Raw genomic sequence first — 17,500 nt, 5'->3', positions numbered from 1 at the left:
ACAGATAAACTGAAAAACGGACAAACGAACTAACGAACCAACGGGCAAATGGACAAAGGAACATACGGACATATGGACACACGGACAAACACAGAAATGGACACCTTACGACGCACAGGTGTTCCGCAGGTGTTGGCGGGACACGTGTTGGAGGCAGCAGCGATCTCAGTGGGAAGGCGTCATCTGGTGTTTGTGTCGCCGGTGATGTAGCACAACGCGAGGCATATTCTCTCGCACTCTCCTCCCCTCCACCTGTCTTTCTGGCACATCCTGTTTTCAAGCGTCGCTCTGAATATTAAAGAGAAGCAATTGAGCTGAATAATGCTGAAGGTCGGAAGTCTTTTGCTGTCGTGTGTGCCATGTTTTGTTAATCCGCTCTCGTGCGTTTAGACTACGAACCCTTTTTCTTTATAAATGTTACGACTTCCCACGTACGCCATCATTAACTCTCACGAAGACTTCCCTTACCTTTCGTACCCTCACGGAAATACCAAGAACCTGCCAGGCTACAAGAGATAAACAAGGCGTCTTCCCTATATATACAGTGCAATTAGTATCCTTCCCTACGCCGCCCGGGACCCCCTGGCACCATTCACCCCCGGGCACCTCACACCTGCCCGCCATCACACCCGGCAGCGTGGACACGTTCCTCTACTGATTACACCAATCATGAGCTGACGACCATGTGACAACGCAAATAGAGGGTTGAGACAAGGTATCAAACAAATGCTTTAACTTAAAACTAATGAACTAATGAACGATGGTCGTATCTATTAATTAACACCGATTATGAACTAACTACCATGTGACATCGCAAAAAAGGAATGAGACGAGTTAATTATTGAACAAAACCAAGAAACTAAAAATATTATCTACTTATTTATCTCTTGGGCATTTCCCTCTGTCTTCTTTCATATCGGGAAGCGTGTGGCGGAGGTTTTATTATTGCTTTACCTACGTTACCGTAAAAAATAATAAATAACAATCCAACAGTCGAAAGAGGACAAAGAAAGGGCGTTTGAACCCTCACCGTCGCTGATCATCCACTGCAGGAGTGAAGCTTCATGCTATTTTTTCCGTCCTTCAACAATCGAGACAAATTAGTTCTTACTTTACCTGGCATGGAGGCGGCGGCCGAGGAAGAGATGAGGCAGCAAGATGATACTGGCGCCCACTTGTTCACCAAGTTTCCTTAATAACTATTGGAGTGATGATAATAATAAAGGTGTCTTAATTCACGTCTTTGCTCGCCACTATTGGTGAAACCATACTTTTTCATAACCATTTTGGCGATATTTGCCACACCTTATTTTCACTAGGTTGATTAAAACATACTTCCTGGTAGCCGCTTTAACGTATTTGCTACACTTTTTTCAGTTACTGGCCTTTTTTTTCTTCTTTTTTTTCATTTTTCCTGGCAAAGTGGTTCTTCACGCCATAGCAGTTTCCTCCCTGAGTGTCCCGGACTGCCTGAAAAGAAAGAAAGATATAATGTTTTAATTAAATAAAATTCCTTAGTGAATGACGTCCACACACATACTGTTTGTCCCCAGGGTGAGGGAACAGCCACACAACAACATTTTTCCTCTACTGACCCCTCTAGCGACGCACCTTGGCGCTTGCTGCTCCCCCCCCCACCCACCCCGACCACATACATCACGATGATCACGGCATTCACTCTCACCCTCAGCCATCTCAATACGCGACCATGCTCCATATAAGCGTGGTATTGTTGCTCGCCCTCAACCACTCCATCCTACGAGGCTTCCCGTCGGCGTCCCGCTAAGCTCGCATTTGCATCCCGCGATCTTTTGACAGTTCAGTTTGATTAATTGTTATCTCTGTGTACGTCTTCACCTCCGAGTGTCAAGGGCTGGGCGGCCTATAAAGTAGAGCATAAATCAGTTTATGCGGAGTAGACTTGCATCACATGGAACACTTGCTGCCCATAGGAGCTCTTCAGACTATGTAACTTTAATTTAGAGTTACTGCTACTTCATAATTTTTCTTTCTATATTGTTATTATTTGTTTTACTTTATGAGGCCACAGACGAAAAAAAATGAATATATGTGAAATACCTATTAGAGGTATTGTATCTGCTTCTGCTATAATTTCTTTTTTTACGCCAAAAGTACCTAAAAGTTCTGTCCCCTTCGCAGGGTTGTGACGGCGCTGGTGGTGGTGGTGGTGACGCTGACGGCCTGCCGCGAAATTGAGGCCTTCTCCTTCGGGCGACTCTTCCCTGCTTCGCGGCGCGGCGTCCGGGGATCACTCCTCTCCAGCTTTGCTAACAGCAGAGTTTCGTCTGGTTCCCTGAAAGACGTGATGAAGCAGGCTATCATGAAGACCAACCCGCCCAAGCACAGCAGCAGCATCAGGCCGGAAGCGGTGAAGCACGAGGTGAGACAGGAAGCCTTCAAAGAGAACAAGGACGCCAAGGATAAGGTGAAGGTGAGACACGCAACGGTGCATCCCATGACAGGGTGGTTATACCGTTTAAAGTTTTCCGTCAAGTACTCATGATTGCTTGGAAATGAAGTAATTACTTTCTAGTAAGGCACTGCCATCATTACGTGTCACGCGAAGTATTCTCATTGCAATGTGTTTATAGATAAAATGAATTAAAAATATTTTTCAGGGAACAGTTTCAAGCGTGTAGTTCACAAAGGTTAGATCTTCGAATTATGCAACAGTCATGTTCTTAAATTTAATGCGATATTATCAAATTAAATGAGAATTACTGTATACGTTACGAATGCTTCATTAATATAAACATTACATCCTTACTCATTTACAATGTAAATCATTCACACACACACACACACACACACACACACACACACACACACACACACACACACCACTCTGATAGCTCAGTCGGTTATAGCTCCGTGCTGCCAGGCTTCGCGGCCTGACAGAGAGGTTCGAGCCCCGCTCAGATCGGTATTTTTCCGTTGACAAGGAGTTGTTACTGTTCCCCCTTGAGCAAGGGGGATGGGGTGTGTGGTGTGTGAGGTCCTGACAGTGCTCAGAGGTCAACTATAATGAGCTTGCTCTTACCGGGAGAGTACTTGCTGGCGATTGCAATTCCACACACACACACACACACACACACACACACACACACACACACACACACACACACACACAATCAAAGAAACAATGAACTCACGCTCAACCCTTTCCTTACAGACGCAGCCTCAGATCTACAAGACGCCATTTTCAGCCACACACGCCCAACGAACGCCAACCACCACCACCACCACTACCCAGGCACCTACCACCACCACCACCACCACCACCCAGACCCCGCCAGCCATCCCACTCACCGACTCCCCGATCTACTATATCCGCCTGCCCCCGCGGCCCTACGTCTACATGCCTGGCCTTGGTTACGTCTCACCGAACCGCAACCGCTTCAACTTCCTTCGTCCAAACGTCAACTTCGTCAACAACGGCAAACCCTCCAGCGTGTTCCACTTCAAGGCCCCCTCCACGCCGGGACACCACATCCCTCCACCCACTGCAACCACCCCGACCACCACCACGACTACCACGACCACCACCACGACGCCTCCGCCCACCACCACTATCAAGCCAACGACGACCTTGAAGCCAAGTCTCATCACGTGGCTCACAGGTCCTTGGTTCTTCAACGGACGACCCTCCAATCTGTTCATCTACCGTTCCCCCTACAACCCCTCCCACCTGGACAAGTTGCATCAGACCTACAAAAAACCGGAAGTCTACGCCAAGTAAGGGGAGCGTGGAGTGCCTTCTATGCGAACTCGACGGACCATGCACACCACCAAGACGACTCAAGGACGGCGTCACTGTTGAGGAGGATGTTATAGTATTGATTTTTTTTTTTTTTTCGCAAACGACTGACAAACGAAATTAGTACCCAATGTATATTACACTGTCTCTTTTTACTTCCTCTTTTACTTACTCAACGGTGCATGAAGATGACTTTTCTGTGGAGACTTGTGTTAGAGCGTTGATATGAATAATGATCTTGCAAACGACTGATAAACGTGATAGATGTCCATTTAAAATAGTAGTGTACTTCTCCTTCATATACTGACTCAGCAGACCACGAAAATGACTCAAGGACGGACATTTATGTTGAGGACTCTTATGCCACTGATACTGAATTATGATATTGTATATGACCGAAAAGCGCGATTAAGGTCATTAAGAAATAGCAGTGTACGTTTTCCTCTGTTCGGTTTTACATTTTCATAAAAAGAAATATATAATGGATAGATTCATCTAATTTCCATTAATTATACATCTGCCGAAAACGTGCTACAAGAGAGGGGGAATATCTAATATTATTCGATTTCAGATCAAAAATGTATAGTAAAGTTACTGATATACTCGTCTTAATGTCCACTATTTCTCTTCTTCGAAAACGTGTTACAATAGGACGTGAAGGTTGTTATTTCAAGCCGTTATTCTTGGTCACGTCGTTGTGTTCACTCTAAACACACAGCGTCGGAGTCACCGAGGCGAGAGTGTGCAGAAGTGTTGCCAATACCCAGACGACGGCGGGAGGACAGACGAAGAGAGTGGGATACTATACATACATACATATTATTTATTTGCCGCATATAATACACTTGTATGCACGACGATGAGCCATATTTGTTCCTTAGTGTTCCTGGTAGATGAGAAGCGTTTCCCGGGGGTCGGATGTACTGTGATCAGTTATGTAATGTTTGTTTGCTTGTTTGTTTGTTTGTTTGTTTATTTGTATGTTTGATTGTTTGTTTGGCTGTATGTCTGTTTGCGTGTGTCTGTTTGTATTTTCCGCTCCTAGAGTGGCTTCCTGTGGTGCTTCCGTCGGTGAGCAGCTTTTTGGGCCTGTAAGGGGGGTGAGGGTGGTGAGGGGGAGTAGTCCTGGAAAGCCGTGCACGGCCTGAGGGTCTGTTATGAGAGGCAGGTCGTTCTGTCTGGCTCTGTCCGCTCACACCTTGGCCGGGGTTGCTGCTGCTATAATGCCTCACACACACACATTGTTTTACCGCCCCCTCGTTGATTCTACGTCGCCAATTTGTACGCATTGCTCCAATTAGTTCTTATATCAGAGAATACTATGTTTAAATGTTCTAGCAAACTGAACCGATGTATAAAGCTAAAATATCTGCAAAATAAAGGTTGATGATCAAATATTACATTAAACGCTATTATATTTTCATACTTCTGCTTAATTTTTCTACGTAATTTTTTGTTCTTTCTCTCCCTCTCTCCCTCTCTCACTGATGTGAATACTGATAGGAAATATGTATGCAAACTGGCGGACACACCCTACTTAGAAACTGCAATGGCGGTGTTTACAAGGGAGCCGGAGAGTAATTCATCGCAGTTTGTTACGAAAAGTATATATATATATATATATATATATATATATATATATATATATATATATATATATATATATATATATATATATATATATATATATATATATATATATTTATGTGATTATGTGGTAAACAGATACAGTAGTGCAAATGCTTCGATGTTTTCCTTTTTTTTTACTTTGCCTCTTTGCGTGTGTGTGTGTGTGTGTGTGTGTGTGTGTGTGTGTGTGTGTGTCAGATACATATTGTCTTTTTATATGATTATTCTAGTAGCCTTATTGAAATCTTATCGGAGAATGTAATAATTATGTTATTAATTTTATGCTTTGTTACTCTATATATTTGTAAATAGTTGTTAATTGTTTTGTTACGTTTGAACCTTGCAGAGCTTTGGCTTCCATTGTGTTGTTTTCTTGTTGTTTCCTCTTGTTCACCCGCCTCTCGCCGGATGCGTTGTGATGACCCTAAGAATAAAAAGCCTTGATATACATTCCTTTTTTCTCTCCAACATAGTCTTCAGTCCTTGATTCCTGCACCGCCTTGGGCCTCGGTGTGCTGGAGGCGGCGTGAGGAAGCTGTCGACCTTCATCACACTAGGTCAACAGCAGCAGCAGACACGCTATTATCCACTACAGTACGAAAATCAAGTCTCCGCTACGATGAGCACTTGCTCGAATGTTAGCTGGTGTCGGAAGTCGGCCAACACAAACGAGAACCATCACAGTAGTCTGTAGAAGCAAGAATGATGGTGTACACGGCAGGCAGGTGTATGAAAAATGGGTCCCCGTTACGACGAACAGTTGCCTGACTAATTGCTTGTCCCGGAATAAAACACAGATCCCAGGAGTGTTGAGATATTCATGACCACGGGAGCCACTATAAATGAAATTCGCCTGCACCACTAACGGGCTGGGGATGTCACGAGGCGCTATAGGCATCTAAAAGAAAAAAAAAATAGCTGCTTATGGACGTCTGGGCAACTTTCACCTCCGTCGTTGCTCCTTTAAGAATCTCAAGGATTTACAAGGCTACACGCATGATAGGATCTTTTGTTGTGTGCATAAATCATGTTCCAAATAGGTATAATTTTTTAATATTTTTAAATTCAATTTTCGTAACGGTTAGGATTCCTCAAAGGTGAAGGTTCCTTACATATACATAAATATTTGTGCGCAGTGCTTCTGCGTGTTTGTCTGTGTGTGTGTGTGTGTGTGTGTGTGTGTGTGTGTGTGTGTGTGTGTGTGTGACTATTTTGTGTATGACACAACCCATATTTTTTTCCAAAAATAGCTCTTGGCTGCATGGTAATGAAACTTTGAGTACAGATGCAGTTCACATCGCACGCGCACACACGCGCGCGCGCGCACACACACACACACACACACACACACACACACACACACACACACACACACACACACACACACACATACACACACACACACATCCAGAAAGCGAGACACGACCCCTTTAAACACCCGGTACCCATTCGCTGCTGGGTTATCAGTGGCACGGATGAGGTGTTGTTCAAGAGGTGCTGCCGTCCCCGAGGTTCTCAAAACAACTGCCCATGCGCGGCACAATTTATTCCAATTTTTTGAGGCATATCACATTAAATAAGACATTTACAAGACCGGCAGAGCTTGAAATATATCCCAGTCCACCCAGTGTCTCTGTATAAACGTAAAATGACATAGAAAACAACACACACTGTCGGGAACATGCATTTTGTTAGCGGGACAAGAAGACCCAACATTATATTCCTTTCCAGCCTTACTAACCTAGTCTCACATATAAGGTCTGAAGAGCTTCAGAGAAATCGCAGTGCCAGCTTCAACAACCAACACTGTCTGTAACTCTGGACTGAACTTGGCCATGCTTGCAGAGTTGTTTTCATACGAACCTTAGTAACGGGGGAACCTCTAGAACACGGGGATGGAAATAAGCACTGCTTGGTCGTGAGCCTAGAACTCTAACCATTACACTATGTACAGAGCACTGTGCGCGCGTCCGTGCGTGGTGTGTGTGTGTGTGTGTGTGTGTGTGTGTGTGTGTGTGTGTGTGTGTCAGGTTATGCAATAATATATCATTTTAATGTCGATACTAAAATACAATATAAGCACAGTCATTAAGGAAGAGTCATCATAAACGCATTCACCTCTCAGAGACTCCATCTCACTCGTTACAAGAGATATTAAAGGCGACGTGGCCTCAAGGACCACGTGCCGGGCTGTCTCTGCGCGTGTTAAGTCCCAGTCCCACAGAGCCGGGACTCAGTGCGCGCCAGCCGCCAGGACAGGACAGCAGGAGCTCGGTGGCTGCAGTGTGTGGCTCGCAGGACACATACGCCCTGCCGTGTTCGTTGTCAGTTGAAGGAACACTAGGTGTCCGTGGGCCTTGCCATCGTGACAGTCACAAGCGCATTCCCCGATCTTAAACGCGCTGGGTCCACACCTACGCGTCATCAGCTTCGTACTTAACACCCCGTTGAAACTTCCCGCCACAGCCTCGGGCATGAGACTCCACACGCTGCTCAGGTAAGTGCAAGCACACCATCCTACTAATGTTCTGCATCTTAAGTCACCTCAAGTATACATAATATATATATATATATATATATATATATATATATATATATATATATATATATATATATATATATATATATATATATATATATATAGATCTATATATATATATATATATAGATATATATACACACACACACACACACACACACACACACACACACGCGCGCACATGCACATGCACACGCACACCTGCACGCAAATGCACACACACACACACACACACACACACACACACACACACACACACACACACACACACACACACATTACACATTCATATAAACGTGTGTGTGTGTGTTCTCCTTATCTCCCTGTCGGGTCGTACGTGTAATATTCCCGGGACGTGTTATATTCTGTTCCCATGGAGGTAGGATTATCCTACCTCCATGTCCGTTCCTGTGTAGTTTCATCACAGTAGCCATGGTATAGCAATACAATTATGTAACAGCAAAAATAGTGCTGATGACGATGTTGATGCTGATGATGTTGATGAAAATAATAATAATAATAATAATAATAATAATAATAATAATAATAATAATAATAATAATAATAATAATAATAATAATAATAATAATAATAATAATAATAATAATAATAATAATAATAATAATAATAATAATAATAGCAATAATAATGATAATAATAATAATAATAATAATAATAATAATAATAATAATAATAATAATAATAATAATAATAATAATAATAATAATAATAATAATAATAATAATAATACCAAAACACTGTTGTGTAGCGTAAATACTTCAGGAAACTATATGAGAACAAACGCAACACCCGAAAGCCTTTGCACAGTGAATAAAATGTGAATTAATCTATGAGCGTTTTACCCCAAGCTGGGAAAAAAAACACGCCTATTAAAGATACAGGAACGGCTGTGAGTGTGGCCAGACAAAATAATGGAAAACTAATTTTGACTGAGAGGTTGAAATATTAAGAGAAAAAAAATACAAACATCTAAAAGTAGATTTTGGCAATACGTGGTTGTTGTTCTGCCAGACAGTATCACTGACATAAATTATAATGCTTGTCAGACGATATTACAAGTTGACACAGCCAAAAACACATCTGAACAGCAAGAAAAACATGTCAACTCATTACAGAAAATTCATAAAAATTATACCGAAGGACAGCATCGCCACGCATGTTTCCGAGAGAAAACCCGTCCCGATAAAAAATAAAAAAATAAATAAAAAACATAGGTATTAAAGCGTCCTCCCCCCCTCCTCCCCAGACCACACACCGGAGCCCGTCGGTGTGCATTATTGGCCGCGCGTGCACTCATCCCAGCTGGGGTAGGCGGGCTGCAGGCACGGACAGTATGGGGATAGTCATGCACGGCCCGATAGTTTCCCTCCTCCACACGCCCCGAGAATAGTCTGAGTAATATAACCAATATTTACATCTCGATAATTTTTTTCTTTACACAGCGCATGATTAACCCGGAAATAATAGCATGGACAGTGCTCAGTAAAAAAAAAAGACAAAATATTGCCACGGAACTGCTCATGTGTGCAAGATTCGTTTTTGCCAACACTTCACAAGACCCAAAGATTACGCCTTTGATTTCTTTTTAATCCGGTTAAAACGATATAAAAAGGGTGTTGGATTTTCAGCGAATACCACCAGCTATTCATTAATATACGAAAAAAATCCGAATATATTCGATCCGGCAAGAAGCGCACGCAGTTCACGAGCTGTTATTTCTGAGTCGAGTCTCCGCGACATGGGCTGCGGCATCTTCCGCCGGGTGTCGACCCCTTGGCGAGGACAAAACCTAATTTCCTGCAGCACCGCACTGAGGCGGGCCTCGGCACGCTCCGCTGGGCTTATCCTGGCCCCGCTACAGCCAGGGACCTGTGGGCGCCTGTCTCCGGGCAAAAATTATTCTCCTCTGATGCCTAACTTGGCATCATTTGTTAAATAAAGAAAACGAAAAGTTCGTTTTATATCTATTCCCATCCTGTATAAAATTTGTGTAACATCTACCGCTGTTTACCAGGTGTGTGTGTGTGTGTGGGGGGGTCCATACAACAATTGCGTTTTGTTTAGTGCGTTTTGCAGGAGGGTAGAACAGGTCAAAGAACTCGTCTTTAGTTATAGCCTACGACTTAGAGAGGCCAGTTACTCACTCTTTATTGAGTCACTCTTCATTGAACCTTTGGAGTAAAGGTGCTGCTGCGTTGAGCGAGACAAGGTCTTCATTTACATCGTCAGAGCATTTGTTTTAACAGTCGGGTGAAACAAAGGGAAGGTACAGTTTGAACAAAGAAGCTCCGGTGACAAGGGATCATTGTTCAGTACACAACACGCCTCCCATTAAGTGAATACACGCCTATGATTTTCAAGAAGGGTATATCCACAGTCAAAGAATAGTCCTAGACTGTGGGTATATCAAGACACCGAGCCCTAAATTTTACATTAAATTTTATTCTCCCCCGATTCTTATTTCCTCTGTAAGGACAAAAGGTACGGACCTTTTTGTTTGGCCCTTGATTTGCATCCTTTCAACGAAAAAAAATATGTAATACTGTGTTCAAAGACAAGACAATAAAGTCTTATTGAAAATCTCTGCCGGACTGGCCTGGGCTAAGGTCATCCGGCGACCTTCAGTGTCCTCGCCATGACGTCTCCTGCAGCTCTGCAATGAAAGTGTTCAAGGACGCGCACGGGCCACAGGTGAGCCGAGCTGCGTCATGCACCTGAGCTGCTATACAGGGCACCGGGCCAAGACGGATGACTCCCGGGGAAGGCCGCGATGGGCACAGCATGAATAACTATTTGATCAGGGCGTGTTGGATTTAGCCATTTCATGAATAATTACCGAAGACAATCTCATTAACATGTAAAGTTACCCAAAGTGTATTCTATTCGAGCGTTTTAGCAATCGCTACAACAATAATGTCACAAATAAAAATAACGTTTCAGAAAGCTACAATAAGCATAGCCTGTAAAACTGCTTAATCCTGACTTCTTTTATTTAGCCGGTTTATTTACAATTACTAAAACAATAATGGTGTTCTGTTGAGTCACTGAACTGCCTTAACAATAATGGCATAAAATATAAGAAACAAACAGCACACACGCAAAACAGTTTCATCTTAGTGTGATTTACATAGCCGTTTACATTATCATTAAAAAAAACAATGGGCGAAAACTCCATCTGAGAGGAACAAAGGAAAGATCTTAAAGTTGTAATTATCCACCTCCTTTTCCTCTTCCTCCTCACCTCCACCTCCTGCCATCAGCACCTCATCCTCACGTAACACCTCCCCCCCTATCATCACCGCGGCCATCTGCTCATGCTTCTATATACTTACTTTTTTTTAGCTCCTCTTTATTTCGCCTCTTTTTCCTTCTTGCTCCTCCCCCCCTCCATCAGCACCTCACCCTCACATAAACCTCTTTCCACACCATCATTATAGCTGCTATCTACACCTACTTTTTTTTCCATTTTTCTTACTCCCTCGCCATAAGATACTGATAGCCATCTTAAGATTCAGAGACGCAAGTTGTTTTATTGATAACACACACACACACACACACACACACACACACACACACACACACACACACACACACACACACACACACACACCAACTCACACCCACACACCCACACGCCTACAGCTACATGGGGTCAGTGACAAGGAGCGACCCGCAGCTCAGCACAGGAAGCAGGCGAGGGCGACCACGGAGCTGGGGGCAAGGTCGGGGAGGGAGGGAAGGAGGGTCGTTGGAAGGCAAAGGCGACACACACATTTGGCTCCCCCGCACGCACCTCCCGCCGGAACAGTCCCATTTCGCACTGATTCACGAGTCGGGTGACGTATACACAAGGATGCGTCTGAGCGGGCGAGCGATGCATCAAGATAAATACACCACAAAAAGTATGTGCAGCCTCACGGGAAACGCGCAAAAGAAAGACAAAAGAACCGACAAACTAGCGGTGTGCTGCAAGGTAAAGGTCAAAGGTTCCAAAAAAAAAAAATAGTAGTAGTAGTAGTAGTAGTAGTAGTAGTAGTAGTAGTAGTAGTAGTAGTAGTAGTAGTAGTAGTAGTAGTAGTAGTAGTAGTAGTAGTAGTAGTAGTAGTAGTAGTAGTAGTAGTAGTAGTATAAGAAACAACAACAAAAAACAATAATAATAATAATAATAATAATAATAATAATAATAATAATAATAATAATAATAATAATAATAATAATAATAATAATAATAATAATAATAATAATAATAATAATAATAATAATAATAATAATAATAATAATAATAATAATGCAAAATCATCACCAATGTCAGAAGCCTTCTTTCATGAAAAAAAATCTGTTTATTTTTTGCTCGAAATGTTTGCTCCGGCATTCATATTTGGAAATGTGAAAAATTACTACAAACCAGAGAAAACCTGTTTCGGTATTGCTTTTCCAGAGTTCAAAGCTCTTAGAAAATTTAGTGATGAAATTAGAAAACTTCACAAGCTCTAAAAAAAAATCGAAAAAAGGTTAAACAACGAAAACTATTCCATAAAGACAATGATTACCGAAATTGACTTAAAATTACTTACAGAACTCCTCCCATCGTACAAACGGGGTTACACGCACGCAAATACAGCAAACACACACACACACACACACACACACACACACACACACACACACACACACACACACACACACACACACACACACACACACACACAAACACACACACACACACACACACACACACACACACACACACACACACACACACACACACACACACACACACACACACACACACACACACACACACACACACACACACACACACACACACACACACACACACACACACACACACACACACACACACACACACACACACACACGGAGAGAAAGAGACAGACAAATCATCACCCACCAAACAAGGATGTACACATAGAGGGAAAACTCCAACACACACACACACACACACACACACACACACACACACACACACACACACACACCGCAGAGAGAAAATAAAGAAAGCACAAAATCAATTAAGAGGAGGAAAAGATGCAAGCGATAGCAACGACAATGACCTTTTTCTTTCCAGTCATTCTTTCTTCACCTTCGCAGATGCAGACGAGACGAACTGTGAGATGATAACCCTGAAAAACACGACAATTGCGGGGTATTAAGGAAATAGCACCGTGGGGGAGGAAGAAAGTCGAGTCGTTTGAGATTTTTTGATAACGCAGATGCCGTGAGAATATTAAGGGTTGTATTATGAGACATTGCACTGCCCAAGAACATATATTTGACAAGACTTTCGTAGGAGTTGTGGGCATTTCCAGAAGTAGTTTTATGACCCTGGTGGTAGTTTGACCCTTCTTCTGTACCCTGAGCCTAAAAATAAATAAAAAATCTAATTAGAACCTGATTGATCCCCTCTTTGACCTTTAGAAATAGCTAATGTGAGAAGCGAAAGTGTCTTGTCATACCAGCCTAAATAGCAGAGCTTCCCACGAAAATGAAAAGAATAAAGAAAAATGTGCATGTTAGGGAGCCACACACCATAATGGCATAAATTATAAGAAACAAACAGCACACACGCAAAACAGTTTCATCTTAGCATCTGCGGAGGGCGTGGAGGAACAAAGTGCAGTGTAAGAGGGTGGAACTGGAAGAACGAGGATGTTGGGTGAAGGGTAACATTATTTTTTTATCTCCGCTGTAGTGCCTTCATCTCGTCCTGCAAATGTTTCTTTCCTCCCATAGCACCTTTTTCTTCCTACCTATGTCAACGTTTTCCTACACTAAAGGCATTTTTTCTCAAGGGTTAAATGTTTCTATGTCTCATATTTTTGGCGTACGATTTCAATATTTTTTTCTGGCAGTATCGTTTTTATTTTTCCTTCTTCTCCCTCCTACGATAATGGCATTTTTTCTGGCAATATCGTTTCTATTTTTTTTTCTTTCTTTTCTACGGTAACATAATCTTTCTCTGGCAATATTGTTCTTGTTTGTCTTCTCTTTTCTTCGGTAACTGGATTTTTCTTTAGTAATATCGTTCGTATTTTTCTTCTCTTTTCTTTGGTGACAGCATTTTTCTTTAGTAATTTCGTTCGAATTTTTCTTCTCTTTTCTTCGGTAGCAGCATTTTTCTGGCTATATTGTTCTTATTTTTCTTCTCTTTTCTATAGTAACAGCATTTTTTTTAGCAATGTCGTTTTTATTTTTCTTCTCTACGTTAACAGCCAATTTTTCCCCCGATTTGCATTTTTTATCTCCAGAAACAACATTTAAGTTTATTCTATCCCCAGTGTAGCTTCCCGTTTTCCTTGAGTCCGCCTCGTCGCCGGGCCTAAAATGCTTCGTGTTGGGACTTCCCTTTGTTGACACACCGCCTGTTTGCTCTCCATTAGGATCCAGGAGCCCCCGTAGCGTGATGATGATGTTAATGGTGCCCCTACTCACACACACACACACACACACACACACACACACACACACACACACACACACACCAGCAAATCTAAACGCTGGCAAATCTAAACGCTTTTATCTATCTATCTATCTATTTGTATCTATATCTATATCCATATATCTATCTAACTATCTATATAATACAAAAAAGTTATAAACCGCACGAGAGAAGTTAATGATCTAGTTCACTTGAAAAAGAAACTCTTACTAAGCACTCGAAATCATTAGTTAGCATATGAAAACAACAAGAAAAAGAAGTATCTGTAGGATGTAAGAAATATGTGCCGTTTCTTTTCCCTTATCGGACATGAATTTCCACGACGTCCTACAAGGCAAAAGGAGTTCATTTCAGGTGCATGTAATTGATAGCGACACGTTAGCACAAAACCCGGCGCAGGAAGCAGCCACTTTTACCTCCCAGTCCTGATGCCACACACGCCCCTTTTTCTTCACAGCCACATTGCTGGGTAACGACTCGCGTGTCAGAACCCTTTGTGTTTATCTCTTTTTTTGTTGTTGATACAGATAAAATTTATGATAGTACGATCCGTCTAGTTATTTCCTCTCATGTGCACTCCATATCTGATTCCGCTTATTAATGTTAAAATTTGTGGTCATTGTCAAGATTGGGTTGGAGGAGGAGGAGGAGGAGGAGGACGAGGAGGAGGAGGAGGAGACCATAAACATAAGTAGGATGAAAAAGGAATCTCCCCCGACCATTATTTTCACCAGACGCATTAAGGAGCGATTATAACTCACAAGGAAGAGAGGGAAGTTGGGAGGGAGGGAGGGGAAGACTTGGGGAAGAAGGGAGAGGCAAGGAGAGGGGGATAAAAGAAAGAGGGGAAAGAGGGAAGAAGGGATGGATAGAGACTTGGAAGGATATCATCGCTCATCATCCTTATCACAGTCCATAAAGGGGGTCATATTCATCATGATCATTCCGATCATGATGAATATAACCCCTTTTATGGACTGTGATAAGGAAGATGAGCGACGAGGGAGGGAAGGAAAGGAGGAAGGGAGGGAATAAAGAGGAGGGCGGGTCCTGGGTTGGCAAACAACCGGTAGAAAAAAAAGTTATCGTTGAAAATTACTTTCCGAATAACAGCACAATGGGAAAATAAAAGTGTCGAAGCTGGTCATGCATGAAATTTTCCACGATAAAGAGAAATGTGGGAAGCAGGTGAGTTGCAGGTAAGAGAACACACCTTTCCGTTATCGTAATCCGGTATAGTAACTGTTGAGCAACTCAACTACGTCAGAAAAATTTACCAAACAACGGTGACGTCCTACACATACTTTGACTTCTTTTTCTAGCGATAAAGGAAATACACCAAGGGCAACATAAAAATGTAGATCGTTCGACCTCCCTTAAGTCTCTAACATGTCATATTTGAGTAAAATCTATTTTTGGTTATCCACAGCATTTCCATTGACGCTGATCATCAGATACTTTACGTCTTGCCTGGTGCAACAACGACTCGTTAATCAGTGTCTGTTCGCTCCTTGCCAATACAAAAGTGATGGCACCACAGAGATGGCGGTGCGATAGCAAAAAACACTAGGAGCTGACTGGTGGATAGGGGAAGGGTTGGTAATGGGACTGGTGGATAGGGGAAGGGTTGGTAATGGGACTGGTGGAGAGGGGAAGGATTGGTAATGGGACTGGAGGACAGGGGAAGGATTGGTAATGGGACTGGAGGACAGGGGAAGGATTGGTAATGGGATTGGTGGAGAGGGGAAGGGTTGGTAATGGGACTGGAGGACAGGGGAAGGATTGGTAATGGGACTGGAGGACAGGGGAAGGATTGGTAAAGGGACTGGTGGAGAGAGGAAGGGTTGGTAATGGGACTGGTGGAGAGGGGAAGGATTGGTAATGGGACTGGTGGAGAGGGGAAGGATTGGTAATGGGACTGGAGGACAGGGGAAGGATTGGTAATGGGACTGGTGGAGAGGGGAAGGGTTGGTAATGGGGCTAGTCGATAGGGGAAGGGTTGGTAATGGGACTGGTGGATAGGGGAAGGGTTGGTAATGGACTGGTGGATAGGGGAAGGATTGGTAATGGGACTGGAGGACAGGGGAAGGATTGGTAATGGGACTGGTGGATAGGGGAAGGGTTGGTAATGGGACTGGTGGATAGGGGAAGCGTTGGTAATGGGACTGATGGATAGGGGAAGCGTTGGTAATGGGACTGGTGGATAGGGGAAGGGATGGTAATGAGATTGGTAGATAGGGGACGGATTGGTAATGGGTCTGGTGGAGAGGGGAAGGGTTGGTAATGGGATTGGTTGATAGGGGAAGGGTTGGTAATGGGACTGGTGGATAGGGGAAGGGTTGGTAATGAGACTGGTGGAGTGGGGAAGGATTAGTAATAAGACTGGTGGATAGGGGAAGGGTTGGTAATGAGACTGGTAGATAGGGGACGGATTGGTAATGGGACTGGTGGAGAGGGGAAGGGTTGGTAATGGGACTGGTGGATAGGGGAAGGGTTGGTAATGGGACTGTTGGGTAGGGGAAGGATTGGTAATGGGACTGGTGAATAGGGGAAGGGTTGGAAATGGAACTCGTGAATAGGAGAAGGATTGGTAATGAGACTGGTGGAGACGGGAAGGGTTGGTAATGGGACTGGTGGATAGGGGAAGCATTGGAAATGGGACTGGTGGATAGGGGAAGCATTGGAAATGGGACTGGTGGATAGGGTAAGAGTTGGTAATGGGACTGGTGGAGAGGGGAAGGGTTGTTAATGGGACTGGTGGATAGGGGAAGGATTGGTAATGGGACTGGTGGATAGGGGAAGGGCTGCTAATGGGACTGGTGGAGAGGGGAAGGGTTGGTAAAGGGACTGGTGGATAGGGCAAGGATTGGTAATGGGACTGGTGGAGAGGGGAAGGGTTGTTAATGGGACTGGTCAATAGGAAAAGGATTGGTAATGGGACTGGAGGACAGGGGAAGGGTTGGTTATGGGACTGGTGGATAGGGGAAGGATTGGTAATGGGACTGGTAGAGAGGGGAAGGGTTGGTAATGGGACTGGTGGATAGGGGAAGGGTTGGTAATGGGACTGGTGGAT

The 17,500-nt window shown here is 43.4% G+C and overlaps 2 protein-coding genes across 2 annotated transcripts in view; both read left to right on the top strand.

The window, feature by feature from the left end:
- The first annotated feature begins 2,143 nt into the window (after nucleotides 1-2,143).
- On the top strand, nucleotides 2,144-5,392 carry LOC126999069 (salivary glue protein Sgs-3-like). The gene is made up of 2 exons (XM_050861445.1): nucleotides 2,144-2,452; nucleotides 3,194-5,392. The coding sequence occupies exons 1-2, from the start codon at nucleotides 2,327-2,329 to the stop codon at nucleotides 3,758-3,760; spliced, it is 693 nt and encodes a 230-aa protein (XP_050717402.1). The 5' UTR covers nucleotides 2,144-2,326; the 3' UTR covers nucleotides 3,761-5,392.
- Nucleotides 5,393-7,644: 2,252 nt separating this feature from the next.
- Nucleotides 7,645-17,500, top strand: part of LOC126998921 (uncharacterized) — a 41,345-nt gene continuing 31,489 nt past the window's right edge. Inside the window, exon 1 of the mRNA XM_050861181.1 lies at nucleotides 7,645-7,904. Within this exon, the coding sequence (XP_050717138.1) occupies nucleotides 7,882-7,904 (23 nt within the window). The 5' untranslated portion in view covers nucleotides 7,645-7,881. The remainder of the gene's footprint in view (nucleotides 7,905-17,500) is intronic.

This window comes from Eriocheir sinensis, chromosome 15, assembly GCF_024679095.1.
Source record: "Eriocheir sinensis breed Jianghai 21 chromosome 15, ASM2467909v1, whole genome shotgun sequence".
In the NCBI taxonomy this organism is placed as follows: domain Eukaryota; kingdom Metazoa; phylum Arthropoda; class Malacostraca; order Decapoda; family Varunidae; genus Eriocheir; species Eriocheir sinensis.
The sequence above is the reverse complement of the archived record's forward strand: the minus strand, read 5'-3'. Positions and strand labels throughout refer to the sequence as shown.